Raw genomic sequence first — 11269 nt, 5'->3', positions numbered from 1 at the left:
ACAAAGGCCATCAGGTCTCTGCTCTACAGACATGCAGAAAGATGAGAGAAAAAGGAGATTTATCTCCCAAAAACACAGTGGAGAAACTATGTATGTGTTTTTTTACAGAATTGTTAATACTTCGAGTTAGGTTCTATTATTATTTCTATTTTCAGATGACTAAACCGAGGCACAGCAAGTTACTGGAACATATGGCAGTAAGTGGCTCCAGCACACTCTATCTCCAGGGTATGAATCCTTCCCATCTCTAACCTGTCCCTCTATCAGCTACTTTAGGTTTCGTGAATAGGTGACAGAAAAAGAGAGAAAGTAAAATAAGGAAAGGAAGAAAGAATGGAGGGGTTTTCTAACATCCACACCTGCTTAAACATCCAGGTCTGAAGAATAGGAGGAATCCTGGACATCATCTAATTTACACCTTTATTTTATAGATGAGAAATCTGGGGATAGAGTTAACAAACTAACTGCAAGAACTGTTTTCCTGACAGATTTTTGGCCTTGGATACTTCAGGCCCACCTGCTCTTTTACTGTTATTACACACATAACGTTCAACCTGAGACCAGGCTATGATAACAGAGTCAATCAATAACCAAGGAGGTCACTGGCAGTGCAGCAGGTGGAGCCTGTGTTCCCATCCCACATATATGCACCTTCCAGTCCCAGGGTTCTGGAGGGAAGTCGCAAGTTTGGTGCAGTTTTCCACTGAACTCTGGACACGGAAATTCAGCCATGAAGGTAACAAGCATCTTTCTGCTCAGTGCCTTGATCCTGTTCAGTTTCTCCGGTAGGTGGCTGTGCATATTTTTCTGATTTGAGTGAAAACTTTTGAACTGATGCTTTGCTGAGCACATTACCCACTAGACTGTGAATTAGCCTTCGCCAGGTTTTTTGGTCCCAATGAAATGAAATATAATCAATGGATGGTAATTATAGAAAGAAATTTTCCTCATAAGCGTGAGAACTACATTCTACAAATGAGAGCAGTCCAGAGATGGAATGGTTCTCCTCTAATGATGGGAGGCTTACACTTTGTCAATGATATGACAGAGAAAAGAAGGTGGGAGTATTTCAACCCTAAGTACTTTTTCAACTCTGTAAATGTTTAGGCCAATTTACAAGTTTTAAGTTTCCATGGGATTGCATTAAAATAGATAACAATGGCTTATTAGTCTATAGACAAGGCAGAGTTTGACTGATTGAAAGTGTTATTTTTCGGGAAGCAGATGTGGGTCAAGTGATAGAACTTCTGCCTGTCATATAGGAGGACCTAGATTCATTCCCTGGGGCCTCCTGGTGAAAAAAAAAGAAGAGAAAGCGTGTCTGCAAGGCAAACCTGTGCCTGCACAAGTGCCGGCGGGCTGAGCGCAAGTGCCTTTGTGGTGAGCCAGTGCCCACACAAGTGAAACACGCAGCAAGATGATGATGCATCAAAAGAGAGACAAGGGGAGAGTCAAGGTGAAGCACAGCAGAGACCAGGAACTGAGGTGGTGCAATTGACAGGAAACCTCTGTCCACATTAGGGGTCTCCATGATTGAATCTAGGTGAATCCTAGAGGAGAAAAAATGAGAAGAGAAGACAACACAGACAGCAAAAATAGCAGGGCAGGAGGAGGGGAAGGGGGGAAAATAAATAAATAAATCTTTTTTTTATGTTAATTTTCAACCTGCAGGATGTTGCCAGGGAAAACATTTTGTTTGACTAGATGGTGTGTTTATATTCCCAAATTCCATCTCAACTATATTGACAGATGATTCTGAACACATAAGATTGAAATGAGCTTCTAGTTTATCACTGGAAATGGTTAACATTTTCACCTTATTCTCAGTTAACTTGCTAAGAAACCTACTGGGAGCCAACTCAGCACTTTGCTAAAAAGGAAAGGAAAGAATATAATTTGTTGTATTTGCTAAAGATTTATGAGAGTGTAGGCCCTTTTCCCTTCCTCCTACATATCAACTGAGATAAGCAGGTGGTGACCACCTGCTCCCCCATTTCAGAGGCAACTAGATTCCTAGGGAGTCTTTCTTCCACAGGCTCTTAGAGGCCTTACTATTTTTCAATATTTAGTAGGAAGAGGGACTACCTGAAAGTAGCCACCAATAATAAAGGTCTGCCCAAAAGGAAGACTGAGTAGTTAATCTTTATATTTTCTGTAACTGGGTGACTCAGAGATTGTTGATATCAAAATTAAATCTCACCGACATTTCCTCCTTTGGGTGCTCTCAGATTAGTTCCCTTTCTCTTCAGTGAACTCATCCACAGTTACAAGTTACAAGTCTAGCATGATGTTAGCAAGACTTCCAATCTTTTGGAGCATGTGAAGTAGCTATTCTGACCATTTGTAAAGACAAGAATTGTGAATTTGACCTGGAGTCATTCAGTGTGATATAACTGTGGGAAATAGCTCTTTTGCGAACTGATGGTGAGTTGTAAAGAGCTCCATTTTTTTACATTTTTTAACATTAAAAGGACTTGAATGTAATTTTAAAAGTTAATCTTGTGTCAGAAAACCTGGTTTCTGCCAGCGATAAATGTGTTAGAGTCATATAAGCCCTCCATAACTGAGATAAATATAGTTAAGCTTCCTATAACACTAAGTAGTTATGAGATCAAAAGATTGTGAGAATGTCAGTGAGCATTCTACAGATATTTGCTCAGGACATTTCAAGCAAGAAGTACTGAATTTCTACTTTCAAGGAAATGGATCAACATATCTGAAATACCAAATTGAAATACTTTGGTAATTGTAAAAATATTTTTGCTTATTTTTTTTAAGATTTCATCATAGTGGGAGCAGATGGAAACCAGGTGAATGCCCTTGAGAGAGGATGTAAATAGGAAGGGATAGGGAAAGGAAGAGAGTTACGAAGAAGTTAGGGTCTTCAATGAAAGCAGAAAATTTGCATCATAATAGATATGGCTTTTCCCATCTTGGGACCCAACTAACATGTTTGATTTATGTTTTCTAGGTAACACTAAAGGTGAATCCCTAGGAAGAGAGGTAAAAAGAATTTTGTAATTCCTCATTTCTCAGGCTGGATCTGTTTATTCCCTCAAGATTGCAAACTAGCTGTCATTTTTAAATGTACCCTGAAGCCAAGGCAATGAGTGTGAATACTGGTGAGGCTTAACCTGTGAAAGCCAGATAGTAATACAACTTCCTTCAGTGCTGATGTCGAAGATCAAATTCATTGATATAGGCAAGTTTTATGTAGTCATATAATACTTGCTGTAAATGAGTTCTTAACAGATAGTAAGACTAAGCCAGTAGGAGAAATATTTTGAGTGGAAGCCTTCTCAACTTCACACAAAGTAACCCTTCCTCCTTACTGCTAGTTTGACCTTGTAGGTAATTACCAAGGTGTAATTCTAATTTGTAATTAGCAAAACAAAATATTAACCTAGGTTCTTCTTCTAGAAAGGTATTCTCAACTTAACTTTTCCATTTATTTCTTATGTTTAAAAGATAATTTCAGTAAATTTGGAAACCAGGAGAAGTGTTCCTCTTCCTTTTACATTTATACCTAATGTGGAGGCAGATGATAAAATTAATAAAGAAATAAATTATTACATTTGCGAAAAGTATTATTAAGAAGTTCTGGTACTGTTAGGAGCCTAACCCATTTAGAGATCAGGGAAGGTGTCCCTAAGTAAGTGTATCAGTCAAGTTTCTCCAAGGAAACAGAATCAATAGGATGTATGTTTATAGGTATGTATGTATGTATGCAGGCATTATTTTAAGGAATTGACACTTGTGATTGCAATGGCTGGCAAGTCCAAGATCTATAGGGCAGGTTAGCAGGCCAGAAACTCAAGGCAGAGTTTATGTTGTTTTGAGTTCAAATTTGTAGGACAGGCTAACAGGCTAGAAATTCAGATATTTGATGATGTAGTCTTGAGTCAAAATTGCTTCTTTTCTGGGAAACCTCAGTTTTTTCTTTTAGGGCCTTCAACTGATTGTACAAGGCCCACCCATAGTTTTTAAGGGTAATCTTTATTTAAAGTCAACAAACTGGAGATGTTAAGCACATATATAAAATACCTTCACAGTAACACATGAATAAATGATTAAATACCTGGGTACTAGAGCCTAGCCAAGTTGACATACTCGATTAACCATCACAGAAAATGAAAATTATTTTGATTCATGAAGGATAAATTTGTGTTTGCAAAACATAAGTGGGTGTGAGAAGTAGTAGAGCGAGACAATTAGAGCTAAGACTCAAACTATACTGACTGGGTTTGAATTCTGGATCCAGCAATAACTAGTGGTGTGACATTGGTGATTTTATCTCTTTGTGTCTCATTATCTTCACCTGAAGAATGAGTGTATTAATAATGTCAAAGAATAAAAAAATAGGGAAGCAGACTTGGCCCATTGGTTAGGGCATCCATCTAAAACATGGGAGGTCCGCAGTTCAAACCCCGGGCCTCCTTGACCAGTGTGGAGCTGGCCCATGTGCAGTGCTGATGCGCGCAAGGAGTGCCGTGCCATGCAGGGGTGTCCCCCACATAGGGGAGCACCACGCGCAAGGAGTGCGCCCCATAAGGAGAGCCGCCCAGCGTGAAAGAAAGTGCAGCCTGCCTAAGAATGGTGCCACCCACATGGAGAGCTGACACAACAAGATTATGCAACAAAAAAAACACAGATTCCCATGCCACTGACAACAACAGAAGTGGACAAAGAAGAAGACTCAGCAAATAGACACAGAGAACAGACAACCAGGGTAGGAGGGAAGGGGAGAGAAATAAATTAATTAATTAATTAAGTAAATAAATAAAGAATAAAAAATTAAACAAAAAATACATGGAACTACACAACATAAACTGTGAACCCTAAATTAAAACATGGACTGTAGTTAATAGTACAATTATAAAAATATACTATTGTCAGTTTTAACAAATGTACTATACCAATGCAAAGTGCTAAAAATAGGATGGTATAAGGGAATCCTGTATTTTTTGTATGATTATTCTGTAAACACATAACTTCTCTAATTAAAAAAAAACTGATAATAAGGTGTGAGATTTAAATAGAATAAAACAAACAAAAAAAGCACTTAGGATATTGTCAGGCCCATATAAGTCATTCAGTGATCTTATTGGAGTAGAGGAAACAGATTACACAAACACTCTGAAGGTGAAAGGTACATAGTGTCTTTAAGGAACTAAGAGAAAACTGGTGTGACTGGACAAGAGTTTGCTGTAAGGAAGAGCATGCTCCAAGGTGAGACTGTCTTGAGAGAAGCTAGCACTGCAGAAATTGTAAACCTGAACATCAACTCACTCATGTCATTTAAATCTCACAACACCACTATGCAATAGGTGGGGAAAATGAAAACATGGCTTGCATTTTTCAAAGGAAGAGACTAAGGTTTCAAGGAGTCTAGTTACCTCCCAAAGTCTTATAAGTAGCAGAGGCATTACTTAAAACCAGGCCATCTGGCTCCAAATCTTGGAATCAGTTCCCCCAGAACATGTAGAGTCACTCTCCCAATTACTGTCATGCTCCATCTTAAAGATGACCAAATACAAGATAAATAGAACCATTTGAGATACTATTTTATAAACTCAAAGAATGGAAAATGATGGGAAATAATTCCATTTAACCCTTTTTTTAGGCTCAATGTAACGAAAACATTACTGGATGCCCCAAGATATATAACCCGATCTGTGGGACTGATGGAAATACTTACAGCAATGAATGCATGCTATGTAAACAAAACAAGTGAGTATAAACTTAAACTTCTTTTAAAATGCATGTTCAACCTTCCATATATCTTATAACTCTAGAGTCTCAATCAATATACTGATAACAAATCTTAGCATCAGAGAAACAAAAAGTTTACTGTTTTCCAAGACTAATTTTCTCTTTCTCTCATTTTTATTTATCAGTGTGAATATATAGAGATGTGTATGTATGTTTATCAGGATAGAAAATAATATTTATTGTGTCAAACATTGTGCTAAGCACTTAATATTCACAAATCTATGAGGTAAATAATACTAACGCCGTTATACACATGAAGAAATTTAGTTTAAATAAATTGGTCAAGATCATCCATCAAAAAGTGCCTTCTGGGACTGAAGCCTTGTTCTTCCCACTATGCTGTAAAACCAGGCACCAGGTAAAGTATGTGTGGGATACAGAAGAGAATCCAATATCTTATATCCCTCAGTTCAATCACATTCAACGCTAAAACAGTGTAGTCAATGCTATTGATGGAAGTTTGAGCAAAGTGCTATGAAAGGACAAAATTATGCCAGCTTTGATTTGGAAAAATTTGGAGGCTTTCCTAAGCAGTAAAAAAGGGGAGAGAGAGGCAATCCAACAAGGAGTAAAAACTGAACAAAAGTAAAAAAGGGGAGAGAGAGGCAATCCAAAAAGGAGAAAAAACTGAACAAAAGAGAGAAAAGAGTTAATATGTTGAAATATAAAAATGAATAAAAGTGTGCTCCTGAAAGGATGATGCAATAGAAGAGGGAAAGCAATTTTAATGACTCTCTAAATTTATTAAAAATTACTTCCCTTATAAAAAAAATTCATGTTTATACAACAAAACAGTAAATAGTTTGAGTTTTTAAAAAGCTCATACATGCAAAATATCTTTGATTTAAAAAAATATTTCTTGGTGATAGTAAAGGCTGTGTTTTCCAAATCTCTCGACTATGCAAATGTAAATTGTATATATTCAATGAGCAAAATTTTTTTTGCAAAACTATATTTGTGGAGGGGCAGCCTCAATGAAGCATCATTTTCAGAAGTGTCCTTAGGCAGGTGATGTGAATCAGACTCAGGGCATTTAGGACTAGATTTGCACAGATTTTACTCAGCATCTGAACTCTTAACATGTGCCAAGCATGGTGCTAGTCTCCCCTACTTTCCTTGGACTTAAAAGAGAAAATAGGTCATGAGGGCAAATAAGACAGTGACATGTACTTTGAAACAAATGCCATAAAGAAGGTGTAAGCAAAGTGCTACTGGCTTGATGCAGAGATAAAGATTTCTTCTTACTGAAAGAAGTCAAGAAAGGTTTCATGAAAAGGATACCATTTAAAAGAGATCTGAGTTTTGGCAGCAATGAAAGAGCATTCCAGGTTAAATAAAGGTGTATAATGAACAAAATAAATAGAAGAGGTTCCACAAGTGACTTAAAAATCCTTAGCTATTCTGGAACTGATTTGGTATTAAATACTTTGATTTAGGCTCAAATGACAATGTAAAGTTAAATTATACAAGGGCATAAATTCTTGTTCCTATAACATAAACCTTCTTCTGAGTTGCTTTAAGTCATTTCAGAAAATTCTCAAATTTAAGCAGAATGAGGGACCTAGGTTTCCCATTGTGAGAGGTCTAATATCCTGAAGTCCTGAAGTTTTAGACCCAAAACATCATGTGACCTGCTTTGATAAAAATTTGTTTCATAACAAAGACTTGTAAAAGGAATTTGAAACCAGTTGTTCATTTTCTCATGACCTATGTTATTGACTTTAAGGTCAGATATATTTCCATCCAAGAGTAGGAGAAAGCAATCAAACAACCTTAAGACTGGGGAATTTCCAAGTGCCAAGATCAAAAGGCATACTTTATAGCAGGGGTTCTTAACCTTTTTTGTTCCATGGATCCCTTTGTCAGTCAGTTGAAAACCACAGATCCCTTCTCAGAATGTAGCGGCAGAGAGTTCTATGACACTCAACTAACGTCAGGTCTAACAACTACTGTAATTTCATGAGCATAAGCAATTTTTCAAGATATGCAACTACTGTAATGTGATATGAAGTGAATACTACTATAATTTATTGCATACATTCATAAGTAAAGGAAATGCTAGATTTCAGTTAGAGATCAGAGAAAATAAAGGTAACAAGTTGATTTTTTTCAGTTCAAGTTCACGGATCCCCTGCTTTATAGAGTGAAATATTGGGAAAGTATGGACAAAGGGCTGGAACACCTTATTACATTACCCTTTTAAGTCTACCAGTCCCTGTTTTATATTCTTCCCAAAACATAAAAGTGTGGGAGGGATATTTGAATGCCATCAAATATAACCTCCCTTCCTATTTCTCAGATAAGAAAACTGAAGCCCAGGGAGAGATATGGCTTCCTCAAGTGAACCATATTTTCTAAAGTAACATAATCCCTTTCTTTCATTCCCCATTTAAAAGCCCAGAATAAATTCACTGGAGAGTGTATTAGTTTCCTAGGCTGCTATAACAAATTACTACAAACTTGGCAGCTTCAAACAACAGAAATGTATTCTCTCACGGTTCTGGAGGCCAGAAGTCAGAAGTCAAGGTGTCGGCAGGGTCGGTTCCTCCTGGGGGCTCTCAGGGGGAACCTGTTCCATGCCTCTCTTCTAGCTTCTGCTGGTTGTCCACAGTCCTTGGTGTTCCTTAACTTGGAACTGCAAGACTAATCTCTGTCTCCATCTGTACATGGCCTTCCTCTCTCTGTCTCTGTGTCTCAAATCTACCTCTCCTTTTGACTTAGAGACAGCAGTTATTGAATTTAGATCCAACCCTAAATAAAGGATGATCTCATCTTGAGATCCTTGTGTAAATTATATCTGCAAAGACCCCGTTTCAAAATAAGAGTATTCACAGGTACTGGTGGTTGGGACTTACACATATCTTTAGGGAGAATATAATTCAATCCACTGCACATAGTAGTTAGAGCCAGGCTCTGACCCTGGTTGTTGGGTTTGGTGGTTGGTAGACAACAACAAATAAAGGATTGCATATAAGTAGTCTCTTTGGTCATTATATGCTTGGTAGATATACAGTGAGTTCTCCTTCTATTTCTTCTAGGTCTCCTTAGAGAATCTGCCATTAAGTATTCTTTTCTATAGATTACAGAAGTTCTAGCTAATAGAACTTTCCGCAATGACCAAAATGCTTTATATCTGTGCTGTCTAATGTGATCGCCACTAGTCACATATAGCCATTAAGCAATTAAAATGTGGCTAGCACAACTGAGAAACTGAATTTTTACTATTGCTTAATTTTAACTAATTTAAATTTAAATTTAAATAGCCATATGTGGCTAGTGATAGAAAATAGGTCAACTCTTGCATGCACAATTTAGATGTTTATGTTTGTGTACATTAACTGATTCAGAAATAAGTATTATGAGTGGTTAATAATTATAATGGGAAGTGGATGTGGCTCAAGAGATTGAGCTCCAGCCTACCACATGGGAGGTCCTGGGTTCTGTTCCTGGTACCTCCTAGAGAAGATGATCAAGACAGTGAGCTGGCACCACAGGCTGGCATGACGGGCTAGCCTGGAGAGTTGACACAACAAGATGACACAACAAAGGAGGCACAAAGAGGAGATACAATGAAAGACACAGCAAAGCAGGGAGCAGAGGTGGCTCAAGCAACTAGGTGCCTCTCTCCCACATGGGAGGTCCCAGGTTCAGTTCCCGGTGCCTCATAAAGAGAAGATGAGTAGACACAGAAAGCACACAATGAATGGACACAGAGACCAGACAGTGAACGCAAACAATAGGGGTGGGGGTGGGGGAATAGATAAATAAGATAAATCTTTTTTAAAAATTATTATTATAAGACAAGAAAGCAATGAAAACTTTAAAAATGAAGATCCAGATAAATAAATATATAAAAGTATATGGAAATGGAGACAGAGAGTAGATGAGAGTTTGCCAGGGGATGGGGTAGAGGGAATGGGGAATGACTACTAATGGGGTAATGGGAATGTTTGGAAATTAGATAGTAGTGATGGTTGCACAAAATTGTGAATACATTAAAGCCAGAGAATTGTATACTTTAACATGGCTAAAATGATGATTCTATGTTATATGAATTTTATCTCAGTAAAAATATACATATGGAAGACTGAATAATGTTTATGGAACTGCAAAGTAATAGAAAAATGGAAGAAGTTTTATAAGCCAGTATATTCAAATGAAGCAATCATTATATCATTTAAAAAATGAAAGCTCTGGAAACAAAGTCTTATAAGGAGTACTCACAGGACCTAAAAATATTTAACTTATAGAAAAGAAAACTAGTTTGGGAAGAATGGTGTTGGGGGACAGTTTTTTGTTTGTTTGTTTGTTTGCTTGGAAGGTGTAGGCACTAGACATTTACAGACGCTGGGTATTACATGGAATAAAGCTATGATTTGTTTTGCAAGATCTCACAGATATGAACCCCCAGAAGTAGAATTCTAAGGTCAAAGAAGTAATCAATTAAATGGTCCTGAGACAGCTGAGGTACCAGTTAAAATGGGAATCTGGTAACTATGGTAATGACATCAGGGGCAAAAGAAGCAATGGGATAGAGATTAATTTCAGAGGTTCACTGTAACACCCTGCCAGATATGTGAACTCCTTAAGGACAGACATCTTTCCTCTCTGTATGTCCCAGGTATGTCTAAGAGTACTCAATAAATATTTGATGAATTGATTATTGATTAATGAATAAATGAATAAAATCAATTGGAGTAAATCTCAAATATTTCTATTGTAAATAAAGTTGATTTTTTTCACTATTTTACTCCCATAGTCCACTTTTGGTCAGTAAAGTTTAAGCTGATGTGTTTTTTTCCCAATCTCTTCTACAGGAAGACCCAGGTTCCTGTTCGCATTCTAAAATCCGGGCCTTGCTGAGAATTAAGGTTCTGAAATCCCATAAGGTCACCTCGGTGTCTGGATGGCCTGATTATTAAATAAATGCATCAATATACTTCCTGTCGTTCCCATGGAAGTTGTCTCTAAGGAATGTTTGATTATACTGGAGACGGGGGACTTGGGCAAGACTCAGAAGAGATTAAGTTTTACAAAATCCAGCATTCCTATGATTTCAGATGCTTTTTTTCACCCATGATGCCCTTTCCTTCCTCACTTTTCTCATACATTTAGGCTTCTCTCTTAGCATTTATGATTGTCATACCTTGCATATATTAAGTGACAGGACAGAATTGATTGTGAATTCATTTAAACCTAAGGAGGACTAAACTATGATATGAGAAATGGTCAGAAAACTCTCAGTCCAAAAACAATACCTATCACCTTTTACTGACAGAACTAATTCCTTTAGGGTTCTTTGAGATTTAATTGAGCATCTATTGAGTCTGATATAATTCTAGATGCATGGGCATAAAGATTTCTAAGAATTGTGTGCCAGACAGAAAAATGTTTAGTCCTTAAGATTTCCTGTATACCTCAGAATGTAGATTTTAGGTGAGACATTATCTTTGCCCGGAGGCTCTGAGTCATTGAGTACACAAACAAAAAATACCCT

At 37.3% G+C, this 11269-nt stretch overlaps 1 protein-coding gene across 1 annotated transcript; it reads left to right on the top strand.

The window, feature by feature from the left end:
• The first annotated feature begins 653 nt into the window (after positions 1–653).
• SPINK1 (serine peptidase inhibitor Kazal type 1) lies at positions 654–10764 on the top strand. Its single transcript, XM_004447105.4, has 4 exons — positions 654–785; positions 2972–3003; positions 5624–5730; positions 10590–10764. The coding sequence occupies exons 1-4, from the start codon at positions 731–733 to the stop codon at positions 10633–10635; spliced, it is 240 nt and encodes a 79-aa protein (XP_004447162.1). The 5' UTR covers positions 654–730; the 3' UTR covers positions 10636–10764.
• The last annotated feature ends 505 nt before the right edge of the window (positions 10765–11269 follow it).

Source organism: Dasypus novemcinctus, chromosome 2 (genome assembly GCF_030445035.2).
Source record: "Dasypus novemcinctus isolate mDasNov1 chromosome 2, mDasNov1.1.hap2, whole genome shotgun sequence".
NCBI classification, from domain to species: domain Eukaryota; kingdom Metazoa; phylum Chordata; class Mammalia; order Cingulata; family Dasypodidae; genus Dasypus; species Dasypus novemcinctus.
Note: the sequence above shows the minus strand (reverse complement) of the source record. Positions and strands in the feature narration are given on the sequence as shown.

Bases quoted from the DNA above. Each gene is read 5' to 3' on its own strand.
- SPINK1 (XM_004447105.4), top strand. From the start codon at position 731: ATGAAGGTAACAAGCATCTTTCTGCTCAGTGCCTTGATCCTGTTCAGT. The intron at 3,004-5,623 runs GTAAAAAGAATT...CCCTTTTTTTAG, and splicing joins GTGAATCCCTAGGAAGAGAG to GCTCAATGTAACGAAAACAT. The intron at 5,731-10,589 runs GTGAGTATAAAC...TCTCTTCTACAG, and splicing joins ATGCTATGTAAACAAAACAA to GAAGACCCAGGTTCCTGTTC.